The sequence below is a fragment of the Mesoplodon mirus genome (genome assembly GCF_964341445.2).
Source record: "Mesoplodon mirus genome assembly, chromosome: 1".
In the NCBI taxonomy this organism is placed as follows: Eukaryota; Metazoa; Chordata; class Mammalia; order Artiodactyla; family Ziphiidae; genus Mesoplodon; species Mesoplodon mirus.
This window is the reverse complement of record NC_138976.1, coordinates 90,989,978-91,012,943: the sequence shown is the minus strand read 5'-3', so window position 1 is coordinate 91,012,943 and position 22,966 is coordinate 90,989,978. Positions and strand designations below refer to the sequence as shown.

Here is a 22,966-nt window from a genome sequence, read left to right as displayed (position 1 = left end):
AAATTGTGAAGAAGGAAAAATAAGTTCATGCTAGTTTTGCGGTCACACCTCAAATTGCAAAAGTTATGGCCACAGTGCATGATAAGTGCTTACTTAAGATGGAAGAGGCATTAAATTTGTACAATAAGATATTTTGAGAGAGGAAGGGACCACATTCACATAACTTTTATTATAGTATATTGCTATAATTTTTACATTTTATTATTAGTTGTTGTTAACCTCTTACTGTGCCTATCTTATAAATTTTATCATAGGTATGTAAGCATAGGAAAAAAACACAATATATGTAGGATCCGATGCTATCTGCTATTTCATGCAACCACTGGGGTCTTGGAACGTATACCCTGAGGATAAGGGGGCTACTGCATTTTCTAGTGTACCTTCCTAAGGCAGAGGTTAGAAGTTAAGAAAAAAAAAATCCCAGACCCTCTTTCAGCTTGGGATCTTTATGTAAAAGAAATTCCACAAACTCAGTGCATTTATGTGAGACTTGGAATTTGAAAATAAGGAAAGGCAGTTATCCTGGTGCTTTAACTTTTGTGGCCAGCAAGCATCTCTATGGAGACATAAGTATTCATCTGTAGCATCCTTCCTGTGTACTTAACTCCGTAGGTGGTAAGCACAATAGCTGTTTTTCTTTGTGAGTTTAGATGGAAAATGTATAGACTCTATGTACATTTAATGAAAATTATGAAGCAATAACAATTGTTACAATCACACAGGTCAAGAAATGGAACATTGGCAACAACCAAGAATCCCCTCCATGCCTTGCATCATCACAAAACCCTCCTCCCATAGCACAAACAATAACCACTTACCTAACTTTTATGTTAAACCGTTCATTGTTTTTCTTTGTAGATTTATTACTTATGTGCACATTCCTATAATACTGTTGATAGATATTTGTGTTGTTTTCTATTTATGGCTGTCATGAACAATGCAGAACAAGATACATGTTTATATATGTATCCTAGTACACAGGAGAACACATTTCTCTAGGGAGTGAAATACTGGGTTACAGGGAAGTTTCAGGAATGAGATGCTAAGTCACAGAGAAAATATGTCCTTAAACCACAAGATAATGACAAGTGGTCAAATCAACTTACTCTTCCAACAGTGGTGGTGATTCATATTTAAATTCCTTGACATTAGTTGTTATCATTTATTTTAATATTTCCTATCTAATCTGTGTGTAGTGGTACCTCATTATGGTGTGAATTTTAGTTTTCATGATTACTAGTGAAAATATAAATATTTTACAATTTTAAATATAGTTATTGGCTTTTGGGATTTGCTGTTTTTTGAAGGGTCTATTGAATTTTTGGCCTATTTTTCTATGGGGTTATTTGCCTTTTTATTCTTGCTTTTAAGAGTTTATTTCATTTTTGTAATTGAAGTATAGTTGATTTACAATATTATATTACGTTCAGGTGTAGAACATAGTGATTCAATATTTTTATAGATTATACTCTATTTAAAGTTATTATAAAATATTGGCCATATTTCCTGAACTGTAAATATATCTTTGTAGCTGATTTATTTTACACATTTTATACCTCTTTATCCCCTACCCCTATCTTGCCCCTTCCTCCTTCTCTTTTCCCACTGGTAACCACGAGTCTGTTCTCTATAACTGTGAGTCTATTTCAGTTTTGTTACATTCATTCATTTTATTTTTTGATTCCACATATAAATGATAACATACAGTATTTGTCCTTCTCTGTCTGACTTATTTCACTAATCATAATACCCTCCATGTCCATCCATGTTGTTGCAAATGGCAGGATTTCTTTCTTTTTCATGGCTGAGTAATATTTCTGTGTGTGTGTGTGTGTGTGTGTGTGTGTGTATCATACCACATGTTATTTATTCATTTGGCTGTTAGCAGGCACTTAGGTTTCTTCCATATCTTGGCTATTGTAATTAATGTACATAATGCTGCTGTGAACATTGAGTGCATTCATCTTTTTGGATTAGTATTTTCGTTTTCTTTGGATATATACCCAGGAGTGGAATTGCTGGATCTTATGGTAGTTCTAATTTTAGTTTTTGAGAAACCTTCATACTGTTTTCCATAGTGGCTGCACCAATTCATATTCCTACCAGAAGTGTACTAGGGTTCCCTTTTCTCCACATCCTTGCCAACATTTGTTATTTGTAGTCTTTTTGATGATAGCCATTCTGACAGGTATGAAGTGATATCTCATTGTGGTTTTGATTTGCATTTCTTTGTTGATTAGTGATGTGCATCTTTTCATGTGCCTATTGGCCACCTGTATGTATTCTTTGGAAACATGTCTATTCAGGTCTTCTGCCCATTTTTAATTGTTTTTTTTAATATTGAGTTTTATGAGCTGTTTATATATTTTAGATATTAACCCCTTATAGGTCATATCATTTACAAATATTTTCTGCCATTTAGTAGGTTGTCTTTTCATTTTGTCAATGGTTTCCTTTTCAGTGCAAAAGCTTTTAAGTTTATTTAGGTCCCATTTGTTTATTTTTGCTTTGGTTTCCTTTGTCTTAGGAGACAGATCCAAAATAATATTGCTATTATTTATGTCAGAGTGTTTTGCCTATGTTTTCTTCAAGGAGTTTTATGGTTTCTGATCTTGTATTTAGGTCTTTAATCCATTTTGAATTTATTTTTGTATATGATGTGAGAAAGTGTTCTAATTTAATTGTTTCACAAGTAGCTGTCCAGTTTTCCCAGCACCACTTATTGAAGAGACGTTTTTCCTATTGAACATTCTTGCCTCCTTTGTCTTAGATTAATTGACCATAAGTGTATAGGTTTATTTCTGGTCTCTCTATTCTGTTCCATATGTCTGTTTTGGTGTCAGTACCATACTGTTTTGATTACTGTAGGTTTGTACTATAGTCTGAAGTCAGGGTGTGAGATACCTCCAGCTTTATTCTTTTTAAGTTCTTTTCACGTTTTGAATAGTAGTCTCTCTATTGGTTTTATATGTTGCAATGATCTTTTCAAACTCTGTGGCATGACCTCTCTTTTAACTATCTTTGTGTTTTCTTTTGTTGGAAAATATTTCTTAGTTTAATGTGGGTAAATACATCAATCTTTTCCTTTAAAGCTTATACTTTTTTTCCATCTTTCTACTTTGTGGCTTAAAGATAGCCTCCTATATTGTCTTTTAAAATATATTTGGTACCGTTTCACATTTAGGTCATTAATCCATCTGGAAATAATTTTGTTTACAATATGATACAATTTTAATTATTTTTTCTTTATGGATACCCTAGTGCTCAGCATTTTTTAATCGAAATGTTTGTTATGTCTTTGTTGAGGTGCTGTGATACCTCTGTTATACAGAGTTGCCATATGTATGTGTGTGTGTGTGTACATATACATATATATGATTTTGTTTTAATAATATATGTTTTGGTTTGTTTTTCTGTGTCTCTATTAAGTCTTCTTTTGGTTCATTTGTTTGTCTCTATATCAAAACTGCACTCTCTTTGTTACTATAGCTTTATAAGAACACTAAATATTCAGTAGAACAAGTTTTCCCACATTTATATTATTCTTCAAGTGTGTGGTGGGCTTTTGTAATCCGTATAAATTTTTAAAGAAGTTTTTCAGGTCCAAAACAAAATCTTTGGCATTTTCACTTAGATTTTGCTTACTCTATAACTTAATATTTAGAGACTTTTCACTATTAAGATATCCAACTTATAAACACAAAATATATCTCTATTCATTTCTGATTTCTTCAAGGTCTTTGAAAAAGTATTATAATGTTGTCTGTAAAGGCTTTGTATATCTTATTGAATTTATTGCTACTTCTGCTTTTTGGTGCTATCTAAAAGGATTTTTTAATATCACTTTCTGTTTGATGCTATTATATAAAAATACAATTTATTTTTATTGATTTTTATCTAGAAATCTTATGAAACTCTCTTACAAATCCTAGCAATTTCCTGTACATTATTTTGTGTTTTCTCTGTACACAACAATATCATATATAAATAGAACAAGTTGTGTGTTTTCTTTTCTAATCCTTAGACATTTTAGTTCTTTTTCTTGACTTTCTCCACTGGCTAAACTCTCAAGTACAATACTGAATAGAGTGGTGACAAGGGGCATCCTTGTCTTGTTCCTGATCTTTAAATCTTTAATCATCTCACCTGTATCTATAATGTTACTCTATGGTAGATAGCTAATTTTCATTTAAGAAAAAGTTTCTGTTTCTACTTTGCTAAGATTAGCTGCGGGCTTTTGTAAAATCACACATGACTGCTGAAATTATAAGAAACTTTTGATTTAATTTTTTTGTATGTTTAATTTTATTATAAATTTTGTTGTCTAAAATAATTTTGGTTGTCTGTCATGAAATTAACTTTTTATGTTGGACTCAGTTTGCATATATTATATTTATCATCTGTTTTCCTGGGTAAGGTCACCTCTAATTATCCTTTCTTATACTGTCCTCTCCTGTCTTGAAATGAAGAAAATATTAAAAAGTAGTTGAATAGTGTTCCCTCTTTCTATTCTCAAAGAGTTTGTGTACTACTGGAATTCTTCCTTTCTTTAGAACACACTAGTGAAAAATCTTGGATTTCAGCTTTCTTCATGGTGAGAGTAGTGAGTGCTGATTCAATGTCTGTAATGTATAAACGTATGTATAAATTTCTATTTCTGTTTGAATCTATTTTGATGTTATATTTTTCTAGAGGACTGTGATTTTTATAAAATTTAAAATTTATTTGAAAACTCTTTGTTCATTTTTTCCTTTGTAAAGTCTGTAACATGTATGTGATATATGACCCTTTTACCTTTCTGATATTGGTTTCTTGTGCTTTCTATCTTTTTTTTTTTTCTTTTTTGGTCTTGAGAAGTCCCTCAAGTAGATAGCCATTTTTATTAGTATTTTCAACAGCCAGATGTTAGCTTTTGAATTTGTATTGTTTATTTTCTATGTCATTAATTTCTGCTCTTGCATTTATTATTTACTTCTTCCACTTTCTTTGGGTATGTCTCTTGAAGATAGCACATAGTTACATGTAATTTTATACAATCTGACACTTATTTTCTTTTCATTTGGAGCAGCCAATCCATTTGCATTAAATGTAGTTACTAATTTGGTTTAAATCTTCCTTTTTTTCCTACTTGTCTAAATCCATTCATATTTTTCTTTTTCTTCTGGAATCATGAAATATTTATAGCAGTCTACTTTTACTCTATTAAGTTTGAAACTGTAAGCTCTATTTTATTATTTAATGACAATTTCTGTCAGAATTTACTAAATATTTAGAACTGAAAAAAAAACCCTTGCTGGGAACCTGTAAATCAATACTTGTAATCTGTGTCACAAACACACACACACACACACACACACAAACACACACACATTTGAAAGGAAACTTATAAGATTTTAATTAGCTAAGTTTGCAACATAAGAAATAAATACATTGTGCCATAGAAGAAGAGATAATTAATAAAACAAGTAGGACAAACAGAAAACAAACTATAGAGGGTATCAATAATCACCAACTTGTAGGAGGACTCACACTTCACACTATTTAAAAAAATAGTGGTAGGACAGTAAAATGGCATCACTCAATTGAAAACCATCTAAGCAGTTCCTCCAACAATTAAACATGAAATTACCATATGACCCAGCAATTCTACTCCTAGATGTATACCCAAGAGAAATGAAAACATATGTTCACACCAACTGAACAAGAATGTTTATAGCAACATTTTTCATAGTAGCAAACAAGTGGAAACAGCCAAAATGTCCATAAGCTGATAAATGGATGAACAGAAGTGGTATGTCCATACAATGAAATATTACTTGGCTATAAAAAGGAATGAAATACTGATGCATGCTATCACCTAGATGAACCTTCAAAATATTATGCTAAGTAAAAAAGTCAGTCACAAAAGACCTTATATTGTATGATTCTCTTTCTATGAAATGTCCAGAATAGTGAAATCTACAGAGACAGAAGATAGATTAGTAGTTGCTTAGAGCTTGTGGGAAGTAGGGTGGGAATATAGGGAGGTGATGCCTAAAGAATATTAGATTTGTTTTTTGAAGTGATAAAAATGTTCAAAATTGACTGTAATGATGGTTGCACTTATATGTGAATATACTCAAAGTCACTGAAATATATAAATAGGTGAATTCTATGGTATGTGAATTATATGTCAGTAAAAAATGGGATCTAAATAGACAATAGAGAGGATCAGTAAACTTCAATTTTATTTCTTTGAAAATATAAAGAATGGTATTTTTTATGTTCATAGAAGAGGAAGGCACAAACAAAACTATGAAAGAAAAGGGGTTTTATTTACATATATTTGGAGTTTTACTAATTATAGGAATAAAGTAAAGTATTATGCCATTAATATGAAAATTTATAAAAAATTGAATTAAAAAATAAAATTAGCACAATTGTCTTAAGAGGAAATAGAGAAACATAGTATACTAACAACTTTTACATGAATAGGATAGTCTGGTCAAATGTCTACAAATCAGCAAACAAAAACACCAGGACCAGACATTTTAAAAGTGACTTTGCAAATCCTTCAGGGCTCAAATTAACCTTTATCTTATATAAAATTTTTCAGAGTGAAACAAGAGGGTATACTCACTTTTTCAATGTACAATAGCCAAACCAAAACAAATAAATAAATAAAATATACAACACATCCATTTATAGAGATCAATAAAACTATTCCAAATAAAATATTAACACAAGATTAATTTATATGTACAGAAGCAAAAGCCAGTGGAAAATACATTTGAAACAAAAAAATAAGTGGAAAATGTCTGCATACAAAATACAAGAAAATCTGTAATCTCTGAACTTGCTGGATACAAGACTGATTTACAAAAACCAATAAGAATTTAAAATATTAGTAAGAAAATGTACTACTATTAGTAAATACTATTAGTAAATACTAAATACTATTCCATTAATACATTTACTATTAAGTAATAATATCATTCACCATAAAATAATAAATATCAGATATTTGAGAATAAATATAATAATGTGAGTCAAATATTCATGGAGAAAATGATGCTTTCTTAAAGGATGTAAAAAATTAAATGGAATACTTTATAATATTCTTTGAAAAAATGAATCAATATCTTATAATTGACCATGCCACTAACTTGTGTATGCATTGCTATTACAATGAAGATTACAATAGATATTTTCATAATCCATGACAAGCTAAATCTAAAGTTTATATGGGAGAGAAGTGTATTAGGCAGAGTTCTCCAGAGAAACAGAAGCAGAGCCAATAGGACATGTGTATGTGCAAAAAATCTGCAGGGCAGGGCAACAGGCTGGAGACCCAGAGAAGAGCTGATATTGCAGTGTGTCCAAAGGCAGTCTGCTGGCAGAATTCCCTCTTTCTGAGGGGACGTCAGTCTTCTTTCTATTAAGACTTTCAACTGATTGGGTTAAATATTAATCTCATCTAAAAAAAATTCTTCACACAAATATCATGAATACTGTTCGACCAAATGTCTGGTTACCGTGTCTTAGCCAAGGTGACCATTAGGTATAAGTAGGGAGTTGAAAGTAGCCAAAATTTTTTGAAGAAGTTATGAAATCATTAAGAAACATGAAGAAAGGGCAACCTATGCTACCTGATATAAACATTTAAAGTCATATTAATTAAAACAGTGTGGTACTGGCACAGCAAAGGTATAGACAAACAAAATTGAACAGAATATAGGGCCCAGGAACATAGATAGATTAAAAAAAAAGACTAATGTGGTAACATTACAGATTTGTGGAGAAAGAATGAACCTTTTAATAAATGGTGTTGAGATTATTGGAAATTCATATGGACAAAGGATTAAGACACCTATCTTAAAGAAATGAGAAAATAAATTCCAGTTCAAATCAAAAATTAAATATGAAAGAAAAAACATTAATACTTTAAAAGCAAAATATGGATATAGCTTTATGAAATCAGGTTAGGGAAAGGTGTGTTAAAGACAACATTTAAACAATCACAAAGTATGAAGAAAAGCTGAACAGATTATTTGACATTAATATTGAAACATTTCCACAGCAGTATAGAGAAATGGACAAATAAAAACACAGAAGAATAAACCTGGGTGGCCACGAAACTTATAAAAGAAAGGTCAGCCTCTCTATCATTAAGGACATTCTTATTTATCTACATTAGAAGCTATGTGCATTGGAATCTTAATGTAGTGCTGTTTATAATAAGGTGGATGTTACCTAAATTCCCTTCTTAAAGGTAATTGATAAATAAATTATGGTTTGTTCTCAAAAATAATATTATACAGTAGGTAAATTGAATGAAATGTTTTTGTGTGTATTAACATGGGTGGATCATAAAAACATAATGTGGATTTAAAAAATAAATTGCAGTTACAAAAAGAGTATGTAGGTTTACAAATATATGAACTGAAGGGATGGGTGTGTGTGTGTTTGTGTATGTATGTGAGAGAGCGAGAGACAGTGTGTGCATGAGTTTTTGTGTGTGTTAAATAAGAATATATATGTAGTCAGATATGGCAACATGAACATAGAAAATTCACATAGCTTTTGGATAGAGATCTCTCTAATGATTGGGGATAATCTGAAGTGAAATGCAGGAATCAGATCTTTGGAAATACGGTCAGACTCCACGTGAAGTTTTGAAAAATTTACCACTTTAAATAAACATTTTCTTCTCTGAGTCTGTTAAGATTTATTGCAAGTTCGATCTAATGAGCTGTATAGTAGAATGAACTTTTCAAAGTATGCTTGGTAAGGGATAGATTTCAGATCATTGATTGTTCCCCTAAAGACTAAGGCTATTTGGTGAGGAGGCTCCAAAGCAAGGATTTTGTCGATATATAAATCTGTTTTCTTGAAGAGCTAATTATTTGTAGTTATGGCAGTATAATTTATTGAAACTTTAATTTGTGTTTGTTTTCCCCAACAACTCTATTACCACCACTTCAAGATGGTAGCCAACATTTGCTGTGAATTACTTCAGGGGAGATTTGTGTTAGGGTGAAAAGCTGGTGTTTCCTGGAATTGACCGATTTTCCTTTGTTCTTTGAAAAGCACAAATACTTTGAAAGAATAATGTTAGGTGTGAGAGAGAGAGAGGAAAAAGAGGAGAGCCATTGAGACTCCAAAGGAAAAGGGATAGATGTCCCTGAGGCTGGAGAGAGGGACATATCTTCATGTAGCAGAAAACTTAAACATTCACTATGGCAATGTGAAAATAGGGCATGTCTCCAGAGATAGAGAAAGATTTCAGAAACAGTGGTTATGCACTTCATGCAAGTAATATGGGTTCAGGCACCAACTTTCCTGTTATTCCAGTTTATCAGTGAAGCAGTAGAGTCAGCAGATTTAAAGCCACCATGAAAGTTCAACAAGATGTATCTTTTGTTTAAGGCCCAAATACAGAGCCTCTACCACACTTTCTAGGGTTATTTTAAGCCTCTAGAATGTTCATGTGACCTAACGAAAGAAATGGATTCTTGAATGATGACAAATGGTAGAGTTTCTTCTTTGCCTGATGGGATGAGGGCTTACATTATTATTAAATTTGAAATAAAAGAAGTAAATGAGCCTCTTCTTGACCAAACACTTGAAATTCACTTTAATGAGAATACCAATATGGTGTTGTAGAATAACAAAATCTCATGCAAGAAGGGAGCCTAGTGATCACTCCATCCAGCCTACCATTTTGTAAATAAGGAACCTGAAATTGATCAAATGTGGACAACTTGCCCGAACTTAATATTCTGGTAATTAATCAAGCTGCGATTCAAACTCAGGTCTTTTGATTCCAGGTCTAGTTTATTTTTCCCATTATATAAGGCTTTGTTTAAATTGATATAATTTTAAAAGTACATGATACCTTTACTCACTGTGGGACAGTATTCCAACATGAAGGTTTTATTTCTATTTGCCTTTCCTTGAACCTAGGACAGTTGAGGACGACACACACACACACACACACACACACACACACACACTCAGTAAATCTTCATTGCTTGGACTATCAATCCATTGTTATTTTAGCATTTCCTTCAGAGATATGATGCATCCTAAGAAACTATATTTTCAAATAGCATATTTCAGATGAATTATCTAAATGTGTGGGGGTTAGTTCCTGAAAATCTATTTCTCAGTTAATTGCTAGTTAATGTTTTTCTCTCTTTTTTTTTTCAATTTTGAAAACCATTTATTTTGTGTGTGACATGGTTATTAATAAGTCTGTATAAGGTTAGGATTCCAAAGAAAAGTGTTTTCATGAACACCTCCATGGCTCAGTTGTATGTCATGTAGCGCGGAGTAGCACTGAATTTGGCATAGGACTTGATGACCTTATTTACAGCTTCCAAGAAATCCTTCTCAGTAGCAATTTTTCGCCGTGCTCGGATGGCAAACATACCAGCTTCTGTGCAGACGCTTCTGATCTCAGCACCAGTGCTATTTGGACACAGTCGTGCTAACAATTCAAATCTGATATCTCTTTCAACGCTCATTGAACGGGCATGAATCTTAAAAATGTGAGTCCGACCCTCTAGATCAGGTAAGCTAAACTCAATCTTCCTGTCCAGTCTCCCGGGCCTCATCAGCGCTGGGTCCAGAGTGTCAGGTCTGTTTGTGGCCATCAGAACTTTAATGTTGCCTCGAGGATCAAACCCATCCAGCTGATTGATCAGTTCCAACATGGTCCTCTGCACTTCATTGTCACCCCCAGCACCATCATCAAAACGAGCCCCTCCAATAGCATCAATTTCATCAAAGAAGATAAGGCAGGCTTTCTTTGTTCTGGCCATTTCAAAGAGCTCCCGAACCATTCGAGCCCCCTCACCGACATACTTCTGTACAAGTTCAGATCCAATAACTCGAATGAAGCAAGCATCAGTCCTATTAGCAACTGCCCGAGCACAGAGTGTCTTGCCTGTACCCGGTGGACCAAAGAGCAGCACACCCTTAGGAGGCTCAATGCCAAGGTTAACAAACCTCTCTGGATGAAGTAGTGGGGTTTCAACTACTTCTCGAAGTTTCTCAATCTGTTCCTTACAGCCACCCACATCACTGTATGTAACATCAGGTTTTTCCTCCACCTGCATCATGGTAACTGTTGGGTCAATCTTAGGAGGCAGTGGAATGTGAATCTGATACTTATTTCTGTCCACACCGACTCTCATCCCTTCTTCAATGTCAGTAGGTGCAACCTGATCACTGAGGTCCACCACAAACTTGGCAAACTGCTTCACATTTATAATGTACTTCGGGTCCTCCGAATCAGCATTGATTATCTTTGTGCATCTTGCAACCTGCAAAGGCTGTTCACTCTGGAGTGTCTGCTTATCGGCAGCCAAATCCCAGAGTGCTGTTGGGGCCAGGCCAGTGTCAGACTCTTTAATACCCGTGAGCTCATTAATTTTCTTGAGAAGTTGTTGAATGTCATCTTCAACCTGTTTGATTTGCCTAGAGTAAGTGCTTTGACCATAAGTTTTCAGCAAGGCAATATCCCCCTCATCCAGAGCTCGGATGGGCTTGTCTTCCTTCTCCTCTTCTTTGGTTTTCCACTGATCTGCACCGAGGTAATCCGGCATTTTAGGAGATCCAAGGACCTCAGCTTGCTGGTTGATTACACAGCACCTTCCTGTTTTTCTCTTTTTACCACCTTAATCTGCTATCCTTTACCTGGACTCTTAAAAAGGGCCTTCTAAAGTTTCTTCTTGAATCCTTGTTTATTTGTCTATAGGAAACTCCCAATAGATAATCTTTTTTTTTTTTTTTTTGTGGTACGCGGGCCTCTCACTGCTGTGGCCCCTCCCATTGCAGAGCACAGGCTCCGGACCCGCAGGCTCAGCAGCCATGGCTCGCGGGCCCAGCCGCTCCGCAGCATGTGGGATCTTCCCGGACCGGGGCACGAACCTGTGAACCCTGCATCGGCAGGCGGACTCTCAACCACTGTGCCACCAGGGAAGCCCCCCCCCCAGATAATCTTAAAAAAATAAATTAGGTCATTTTTCTCCCATGTTTAAGCCTCCAAACCCAACTCTGCATTGCACTATCCTATTGTATTGAATAAAATCGATATTTCTCACCATTGACTAAAAAGCTTACATGATATGGCATCTCCCAAATACTCCTTTGTTTGGTCTGCTATGACAAAAATACCATAGACTGTCTTTTTCTGTCTTATATCACTTATATATGGAATCTAAAAAAGCCAAAGTCATAAAAGCAAAGAGTAGAATGGTGGTTTCCAGGGTTGGGGGTGGGGAAATTGGAAAAATGTTGGTCAAATGATATAAACTTGCAACTGGTATTGATAGATAAATAAGCCCTGGAGATTTAATGCACAGCATAGTGATTACAGTCAACAATACTGTACTATAAACTTCAAAGTTGCTAAGAGACTAGATCATAATTATTCTCACCACAAAAAAATGATAATTGCGTGACATGATAGAGGTGTTAGCTAATGCTACTGGTGGTAATCATACTGCAATATACAAATGTATCAAACCAACAAGTGTACACCTTGTACTTACATAATGTTATATTTCAACTATATCTCAATAAAAAATACTATAGGCTGGGTGGCTTAAACACAAATATTTGTTTCTTATAATTCTGAAGTAGTATTTCCCCCAAATACTACTTAACTATTCAGTTGTAAGTTCATCTTACATATCCTGGATGCCAGTCTATATTATGTATATATCTATATATATATCTATATCTATATCTATATCTCATGAATATTTTCTCCAATCTTTGGCTTTCCCTTTCATTTTCTAATGGTGACTTTAAAAGTGCAGAAATTTACAATTTTGATGTAGTTATAATTTTTTCTTTTATAATTATCAAAATGCTATTTTTAAAATTCTGCAGTAACATGGTTTTAATTATAAATTGAAAAGCAGATAGTATGGGTATGTGATTTTGTATCTCATGCAGACTTTGGCAGTCTGGTAGCTTGTGAATATTTTCTATTTGTACTATTATTGCATGTATGAATTTATTTACGATAAATATACTTATGTGATACATAGAGAATATTTAAATTGTCAGGATTTGCTATTTCCCCATAACTTTCTCCTCTCAATACTCTGAGGACTTGAAATGTTTCCTTTCTTAGTTGGTACAAGGCCTTTGTTGAGGTGGGGGGTGGACGGGAGAGAGATATAAAGAATGTAAAGAATACAAATAATAGCCCAGGTTATTCTCTATGAGGAAGAATGAAAGAGGGCAGAGGGGTAAGAAGGATAGGGAACAATAAAGGAAGGGTGAGGACAGGAGAGAAGAGGTAAAAGGAAAGAGCAGTCACTATCAGGAATGGGATTTAGGAAAGGGAGTGTGTAAAAAATCGTTCGGAATCCTAGCTGTGTGCTGCCTCCATCTTTAAAACAAATCAACATGATCTTCAGTGCTTTCTGGAGGTTGGTTTCTGTTTGTGTGCATTATCATACCTAGGCTGTGATATATTTGACATCCTAAATTTTCATGGAGTTTGTTTCCCACTCTTTGACATCTATGTATCTTACTGACACAACTTGAGTACTTCCTACTTTTTCTCATGTCCAATCACCATAAACTCATCAATACAAGGGACTATCATAATGCTTTTGTGATATCCAGATGACTAATCTCCCTATGGACTATAATATTATAGACATTGGGAGACTTGTCATAGCACTCAAGTAAGACAGAGTTTGAGTGTACTTCTGTCTCTCTCAGATAGAAGTGAACTGCTCCATTATCTTTGCTGTTTGATGTGGAGACAACTATTCGCCAGATCAATAGCTGTATATCAGGAGTTAGAGATGTTTTGATTTGTTCCAGGAAAAAAAGGCCCATAAAATCCAGCAGCTTTGATTAGAATTAGTACCTCATTATCTTATGATAATCAACAATCATTGTCCATGACTTATTTGCCTTTTTTACAGGCCAAACAGATTATTTAAATGGGGCAGGTGATGGAGATTACCATCTGCATGGTTATTTTAGTCTCTGCCAATTCCCCAGATATGTGCTATTGCTATTTTTTGGTATTGTTTTCATGTAGGGACAGTTCCAGGAGCTTCCACTTGGCCCTTCCTATGTATTTTTTTCCAGTTGTGGCAAAATATGCATGACATAAAAGTTACCGTCTTAACCATGTGTAGGTGTACCATTTAGTGGCATCAAGTACATTCACGTTGTTGTGCAACCATCATTACCATTCATCTCCAGGACTTTGTTCATCTTCCCAAACTGAAACTCTCTACCCATTAAACAACACCTCTCCATTCATCACTGCACCCAGACCCTGGCAATCACCATTCTATTATCTGTCTATATAAATTTGACTACTCTAGTACCTCATATGACTGGAATCACAGTATTTGTGTTTTCGGTTCTGGCTTATTTCATTTAGCATAATGTCTTCAAAGTCCATCCGTATCGTAGTGTGTGTCAGAATTTTTACCTTTTAAAGGTCACTTAATATTCCATTGTATGTATATACTACATTTTGTTTATCCATTCCTCTGTTGATGGACATTTAGATTGTTTCCATCTTTTGGCTATTGTGAATAGTGCTGCTAAGAACATGAAATTACAAACATCTGTTCAAGTCCCTGCTTTTAATTCCTTTGGATATATACTCTGAAGTAGAATAGCTAGATCGTATGGTAATTCTGTTTAATTTTTTGAGGAACTGCAATGGAGAAGGGTTCAGATTTCTACACATCCATGCGAATACTTGTTATTTATTATTGTTTTAATAATAGCTATCCTAATGGATGTCAGGCAGTAGCCGTTCTTAATAGCACTTACCTTGTTTGAGAGTTCTGTCATTTTCCAAGTATGTGTAATCCAAAAATATATTCAGATATGGGGAAATATAGTGTAGGTCACTGCACAGGATTTCTAGTGAGGTGAACTTGTGTCAAAATTCCAATTATCACATGGCTTCCATAAGCCCTATTATGACCTGAAGACCACAGTGATGTTTTGGAACCTCAGGTGTGTAAATTTATCTTAATAATCTCTGAAAAATTCTGAGTTTTCCACTTTTCTTTCTAAACATTCCCCCTGGAAAATTGTAAACCCCTTTGAGGTAGACCTGGTGAAAAAAAAATCACACTCTATTCTTTTGACAGTGTTGCAGCAAAGTTTCTGAAGCTGTTGTAGCCACTTGATCTCTGGTTTAGGTCTGGGCAAGGCTGTAATTTTCATTCCTGGAAAATCAATGCAGGTTTCTGCTCATTGTGCTTGAATTTTATTTTCATTTATACAGTTCAAGCCTGCTCATCAATGTAATTCCCAGTGTAAATGTGATTAATCTGTTACTGCTGGAAGTCACTTTGGGTCAAAATAGTGCCACTCTGCCCTGCTGACCTTTATGATAATTGCACTCACCTTGTTTCTCATATTAAATGCTACCACTTAACCTCTGCTACTCTGTAACCTCATATTCCTGTTAAAAGCACGGAGGCCATTTCATTGGTGCTTCCAATCCAAGAACATGGTACTCTCCATCTATTTGTATCATCTTTAATTTCTTTCGTCAGTGTCTTATAATTTTCTGCATACAGGTCTTTTTTCTCCTTAGGTAGGTTTGTTCCTAGATATTTTATTGTTTTTGTTGCAATGATAAATGGGAGTGTTTCCTTGATTTCACTTTCAGAATTCTCATCATTAGTACATAGGAATGCCAGAGATTTCTGTGCATTAATTTTGTGTCCTGCTACTTTACCAAATTCATTGATTAGCTCTAGTAGTTTTCTGGTAGCATCTTTAGGATTCTCTATGTATAGTATCATGTCATCTGCAAACAGTGACAGTTTTACTTCTTCTTTTCCGATATGGATTCCTTTTATTTCCTTTTTTTCTCTGATTGCTGTGGCTAAAACTTCCAAAATCATGTTGATAAAGAGTGGTGAGAGTGGGCAACCTTGTCTTGTTCCTGATCTTAGTGGAAATGGTTTCCGTTTTTCACCATTGAAGACGATGCTGGCTGTGGGTTTGTCATATATGGCCTTTATTATGTTGAGGAAAGTTCCCTCTATGCCTACTTTCTGCAGGGTTTTAATCATAAATGGGTGTTGAATTTTGTTGAAAGCTTTCACTGCATCTATTGAGATGACTATATGGTTTTTCTCCTTCAATTTGTTAATATGGTGTATCACGTTGATTGATTTGCGTATATTGAAGAATCCTTGCATTCCTGGAATAAACCCCACTTGATCATGGTGTATGATCCATTTAATGTGCTGTTGGATTCTGTTTGCTAGTATTTTGTTGAGGATTTTTGCATCTATGCTCATCAGTGATATTGGCCTGTAGTTTTCTTTCTTTGTGACATCATTGTCTGGTTTTGGTATCAAGGTGATGGTGGCCTCGTAGAATGTGTTTGGGAGTGTTCCTCCCTCTGCTATATTTTGGAAGAGTTTGAGAAGGATAGGTGTTAGCTCTTCTCTAAATGCTTGATAGAATTCGCCTGTGAAGCAATCTGGTCCTGGGCTTTTGTTTGTTGGAAGATTTTTTATCACAGTTTCAATTTCAGTGCTTGTGATTGGTCTGTTCATATTTTCTGTTTCTTCCTGATTCAGTCTTGGCGGGTTGTGCATTTCTAAGAATTTGTCCATTTCTTCCAGGTTGTCCATTTTATTGGCATAGAGTTGCTTGTAATAATCTCTCATGATCTTTTGTATTTGTGGAGTGTCAGTTGTTACTTCTCCTTTTTCATTTCTAATTCTATTGATTTGAGTCTTCTCCCTTTTTTTTCTTGATGAGTGTGGCTAATGGTTTATCAATTTTGTTTATCTTCTCAAAGAACCAGCTTTCAGTTTTATTGATCTTTGTTATCATTTCCTTTTCATTTATTTCTGATCTGATTTTTATGATTTATTGCCTTCTGCTAACTTTGGGGGTTTTTGTTCTTCTTTCTCTAATTGCTTTAGATGCAAGGTTAGGTTGTTTATTCGAGATGTTTCCTGTTTCTTAAGGTAGGATTGTATTGCTATAAACTTCCCTCTTAGAAATCTTTGCTTTGCTGCATTCCATAGGTTTTGGGTCATCGTGTCTCCATTGTCCTTTGTTTCTAGGTATTTTTTGATTTCCTCTTTCATTTCATCAGTGATCACTTCGTTATTAAGTAGTGTATTGTTTAGCATCCATATGTTTAAATTTTTTACAGATCTTTTCCTGTAATTGATATCTAGTCTCATAGTGTTGTGGTCGGAAAAGATACTTGATACGATTTCAATTTTCTTAGATTTACCAAGGCTTGATTTGTGACCCAAGATATGATCTATCCTGGAGGATGTTCCATGAGCACTTGAGAAAAATGTGTATTCTGTTGTTTTTGGATGGAATGTCCTATAAATATCAATTAAGTCCATCTTGTTTAATGTATCATTTAAAACTTGTGTTTCCTTATTTATTTTCATTTTGGATGATCTGTCCATTGGTGAAAGTGGGGTGTGAAAGTCCCCTAGTATGATTGTGTTACTGTCGATTTCTCCTTTTATGGCTGTTAGTATTTGCCTTATGTATTGATGTGCTCCTATGTTGGGTGCATAAATATTTACAATTGTTATATATTCTTCTTGGATCGATCCCTTGATCATTATGTAGTGTCCTTCTTTGTCTCTTGTAAGAGTCTTTATTTTAAAGTCTATTTTGGCTGATATGAAAATTGCTATTCCAGCTTTCTTCTGATTTCCATTTGCATGGAATATCTTTTTCCATCCCCTCACTTTCAGTCTGTATGTGTCCCTAGGTCTGAAGTGGGTCTCTTGTAGACAGCATATATACGGGTCTTGTTTTTGTATCCATTCAGCCAGTCTGTGTCTTTTGATGGGAGCATTTAATCCATTTACATTTAAGTTAATTATTGATATGTATATTCCTATTCCCATTTTCTTAATTGTTTTGGGTTTGTTATTGTAGGTGTTTTCATTCTCTTGTGTTTCTTGCCTCGAGAAATTCCTGTAGCATTTATTGTAAAGCTGGTTTGGTGTTGCTGAACTCTCTCAGCTTTTGCTTCTCTGTAAACGTTTTAATTTCTCCAGCAAATCTGAATGAGACCCTTGCTGGGTAGAGTAATCTTGGTTGTAGGTTTTTCTCCTTCATCACTTTAAATATGTCCTGCCACTCCCTTCTGGCTTGCAGAGTTTCTGCTGAAAGTTCAGCTGTTAACCTTATTGGGATTCCCTGTTGGTTATTTGTTGATTTTCCCTTGCTCCTTTTAATATTTTGTCTGTGCATTTAATTTTTGATAATTTGATTAATATGTGTCTTGGCATGTTTCTTCTTGGATTTATCGTGTGTGGGACTCTCTGTGCTTCCTGGACTTGATTGACTATTTCCTTTCCCATATTAGGGAAATTTTCCACTATAATCTCTTCAAATATTTTCTCAGTCCCTTTCTTTTTCTCTTCTTCTTCTGGGACCCCTATAATTGGAATGTCGGTGCCTTTAATGTTGTCCCAGACGTCTCTGAAGCTGTCCTCAGTTCTTTTCATTCTTTTTTCTTTATTCTGCTCTGCAGTAGTTATTCCCACTATTTTACCTTCTGGGTCACTTATCTGTTCTTCTGCCTCAGTTATTCTGGTTTTGCTTCCTTCTAGAGTATTTTTAACTTCATTTATTGTGCTGTTCATCATTGGTTGTTTTCTCTTTAGTTCTTCTAGGTCCTTGTTAACTGTTTCTTGCATTTTCTGTATTCTATTTCCAAGATATTTGATCATCTTTACTTTCATTTTTCTGAATTCTTTTTCAGGTAGGTTGCCTATTTCCTCTTCATTTGTTAGGTCTGGTGGGTTTTTACCTTGCTCCTTCATCTGCTGTGTGTTTTTCTGTCTTCTCATTTTGCTTATCTTACTGTGTGTGGGGTCTCCTTTTAGCGGGGTGAAGGTTCGTAGTTCCTCTAGTTTTTGGTGTCTGTCCCCAATGGCTAAGGTTGGTTCAGTGGGTTGTGTAGGCTTCCTGGTTGGGGGGACTAGTGCCTGTGTCCTGGTGGATGAGACTGGATCTTGTCTTTCTGGTGGGCAGTTCCAAGTCCTGTGGTGTGTTTTTGGGTGTCTGTGGTCTTGTTATGATTTTAGGCAGCCTCTCTTCTAATGGGTGGGGTTGTGCTCCTGTCTTCCTAGTTGTTTGACATAGGGTGTCCAGCAGTGTAGCTTGCTGGTGGTTGAGTGAAGCTGGGTCTTGGCATTGAGATGGAGATCTCTGAGAGATTTTCGCCGTTTGATATTCCGTGGAGCTGGGAGGTCTCTTGTGGACCAGTGTCCTGAAGTTGGCTCTCCCACCTCAGAGGCACAGCACTGACTCCTGGCTGGACCACCAAGAGCCTTTCATCTACACGGCTCAGAATAAAATGGAGAAAAAATAGAAAGAAAGAAAGAGGAGAAAATAAAATAAAGTTAGATAAAATAAAATACATGTATTAAAATTAAAAAAAATATTAAGAATATAATTTCAATAAGTAAAAAAAAAAAAAAGAAAACAAACGGACAGAACCCTAGGACAAATGGTGAAAGCAAAGCTCTACAGACACAATCTCACATAGAAGAATATACATACACACTCACAAAAAGAGGAAAAGGGGAAAAATAATATATCTTGCTCCCAAAGTCCACCTCCTCAATTTACGATGATTCTTTGTCTATTCAGGTATTCTACAGATGCAGGGTACATCAAGTTGCCTGTGGATATTTAATCCGCTGCTCCTGAGGCTGCTGGGAGAAATTTCCCTCTCTCTTCTTTGTTCACACAGCTCCCGAGGTTCACCTTTGGATTCGGCCCTGCCTCTGCATGTAGGTCGCCTGAGAGCGTCTGTTCTTCGCTCAGGCAGGACGGGGTTAAAGGAGGAGCTGATTTGGCAGCTTTGGCTCACTCAGGCTGCGGGGAGGGTGGGGTACAGATGCGGAGTGCACCTGCGCCGGCAGAGGCCGGCGTGACGTTGCACCAGCCTAAGACATGCCATGTGTTCTCCCCGGGAAGTTGTGCCTCGATCACGGGACCCTAGCAGTGGCGTGCTGCACAGGTTCCCGGGAGGGGAGGTGTGGAGAGTGTCCTGTGCTCGAACATAGGCTTCTTGGTGGCTGCAGCAGCAGCCTTAGTGTCTCATGCCCGTCTCTGGTTTCCACACTGATAGCTGCGGCTCACGCCTGTCTCTGGAGCTCCTTTAAGCAGTGCTCTTAATCCCCTCTCCTCATGCACCAGGTAACAGAGAGGGAAGAAAAACTCTCTTGCCCCTTCGGCAGGTGCAGACTTTTCCCTGGACTCCCTCCCGGCTAGCCGGGGTGCACTAACCCCCTGCAGGCTGTGTTCACGCCACCAACACCAGTCCTCTCCCTGCGCTCCGACCAAAGCCCCAGCCTCATCTCCCAGCCTTGCCCGCCCCGGCGGGTGAGCAGACAAGCCTCTCGGGCTGGTGAGTGCTGGTCGGCACCGATCCTCTGTGCGGGAATCTCTGTGCTTTGCCCTCTGCACCCCTGTGGCTGCACTCTTCTCTGCGGCTCCGAAGCTCCCCCCCTCCGCCACCCGCAGTCACCGCCCGCAAAGGGGCTTCTAGTGTGTGGAAATCTTTCCTCCTTCACGGCTCCCTCCCACTGGTGCAGGTCCCATCGCTATTCTTTTCTCTCTGTTTATTCTTTTTTCTTTTGCCCTACCCAGGTACGTGGGGAGTTTCTTGCCTTTTGGGAGGTCTGAGGTCTTCTGCCAACGTTCAGTGGGTGTTCTATAGGAGCAGTTCCACGTGTAGATGTATTTCTGATGTATCTGTGGGGAGGAAGGTGATCTCCGTGTCTTACTCTTCCGCCATCTTCTCAAATCTCCACAATAGTTCTTGTTTTGTAACAATTAGATCAGTCCAAAAGGGAGATAGTGAATTCCTTATTCTGTGAATTTAAGAAAAGGCTTTTTCTTTTCCTCCAGGAGTCATAGATGTTGTATTGAATATAAGCTTTAGCTGGAACATCAAGCCAGTGCTTTTCACGTTTTCTTTTAATGGTTGTGTTTGGTGTTTTTAATCGGGATCGGAATGGAGCCTCACTCATGGTAGATCTGCAGTATTTATTTACTTCTGCTGTGAATTCACGGCATTTATGTTTATCGATGGTTCTTGATTCATGGGATGCTTATTATTTTCATGTAATAAAAAACAGATATTAGGCACTTTATGTATGTTGCATCTGGGTAATTCCCAACTGCATTGTTTATCATCAATGCAAGTGTCACATTACCTGAGATACCTTCTCCAGCTCTCTCAGTCAGAGCAACTGGATGCCTTCTCTGTTGCCTTTAGAACTTTGGGAAATTCATACATACACAGAGATCTGATAGGCACACACACATCTATACATATAAACATGCATGTACATGTATATATATCCACCCATGTAAATATTTTACTTATTCTTTCTTTCAATAAGTTTTTTTCATATTTGTTTGATTTTTACCAACAATAACAGAACCCTACAGGGTTAAGCATAACATAGGCAGACTTAAAAGCAGAGTGTGAATATCTTAAAATTAACATACTATAAAGATGGAAAATATTATATGAAAATTGAACAAAGCAACTTGATAATTCCAAAATAAATGCTTAAGAATTATGTGACTTCCATAATACAACTAAATAACACTTTCATATATGTACAATAACGTTTTCTGTTTCTCTAAAACAAACAAAAAAAGGATTACATGGCTTCCAATAAATGTGTCCCTTGGCTCTTTTGTTTTTCGAGTTAAGTTTTATTTGGAGCAAAATGAGCACTGCAGACCGAGAGACAGCATTTCAGACAACTCTGAGAAGCTGCTCCGAGTAGGCAAGGAGGGGAACCAGGTTATATAGAAGTTTTGTAACAAAGGGCAGGTAGTCCGAACATCAAAAGATTATTGTTAATTAAGGAAAACCAGATATCTCAAGTTAAGGAATTCAGTGCTTTTCTGTCTGAATCACGTGACTATACTATACACACCACAACTTTTGGCCAAGCTATCAAATCCATATTAGGGCTTTGTTTGCTTCCTTGATTGTTTATATATCCATAGCTATTTCCGTGTTCTTGCCAAGTTCCAGCTTGTGTTACACTTACATTTCTTTAAGACTTTTGAATAGTATTACCGTGTCGTTAATAATAACTCAATTTCAGCTTTTCTATCAAAGGTTGAAATTGAGTTATTGTTGATGACACAATAATACTTTAGAATAATATTTCTTATGGAATCAGGAAAGCTGAAATTGAGTTATTGTTGATGACAAGGGAATACTATGCTAATAAAAGACTAAAAGCACCCTGCATCCTTGATATAAATTAAAAGATAGATCAAATGCCTTCGAAGAGAAAAGTCTACCCTCTTTCCCTGAAATAGATAAGAAGAAATACTATCTACTAAGGAATGTGAAAGAGAGATTTTGATTTGTAATGAATATATCATTTTGGAAGTGTGCTTTGGTATCATTAAGTATTCATTTATTTTCTTACTGATTTACTCAGCCCCCATTATTTTCTGCCCTATGCATTACCCCATGTCAGATGCTGAAGTGGAGAGGGGTGATAGCAAAGACGAATTGAGGAAAATGGAAATTAACAGTGTACCAAAGAAAACTTAAAGGTCTGCAGAAAATCGTAAGGACATCTGGAAGAGGTGGTCGCTTGCTCTGGCTTGAGGGAGCTGGAGAAAGCATTTCAGGTGAGGCCATGCACGCCTTGGTCCAAACATTGCAGTGCGACTTCACCAGGTGAAAAGGATAGGTATTCCTAGAAGACACACTAGAAATCACAGAGTGGGGAGAGGAAATCAACAGCAACAAAAATATAACAGTGCATTAGGCAATAATAAAAGTTTTCAAAATGACTAGTCATAGGGTTTGGGAAGAATTGCAAGACAAGGTGACTAACAAAAGAGATGGGACCACACTGTATAAGTTTTTGTTGTTGTTTGCTTCATAATTCCTAAAGAAAATGGCAGAGTCAGC

General features: G+C 36.0%; 1 protein-coding gene across 1 annotated transcript; it reads right to left on the bottom strand.

Moving 5' to 3' along the window:
- Window positions 1-10,196: 10,196 nt before the first annotated feature.
- On the bottom strand, window positions 10,197-11,606 carry LOC309801605 (26S proteasome regulatory subunit 7-like). The gene has a single exon (XM_082616610.1). The coding sequence runs from the start codon at window positions 11,589-11,591 to the stop codon at window positions 10,290-10,292; it is 1,302 nt and encodes a 433-aa protein (XP_082472736.1). The 5' UTR covers window positions 11,592-11,606; the 3' UTR covers window positions 10,197-10,289.
- Window positions 11,607-22,966: the final 11,360 nt, after the last annotated feature.

Bases quoted from the DNA above. Each gene is read 5' to 3' on its own strand.
- LOC309801605 (XM_082616610.1), bottom strand. From the start codon at position 11,591: ATGCCGGATTACCTCGGTGCAGATCAGTGGAAAACCAAAGAAGAGGAG.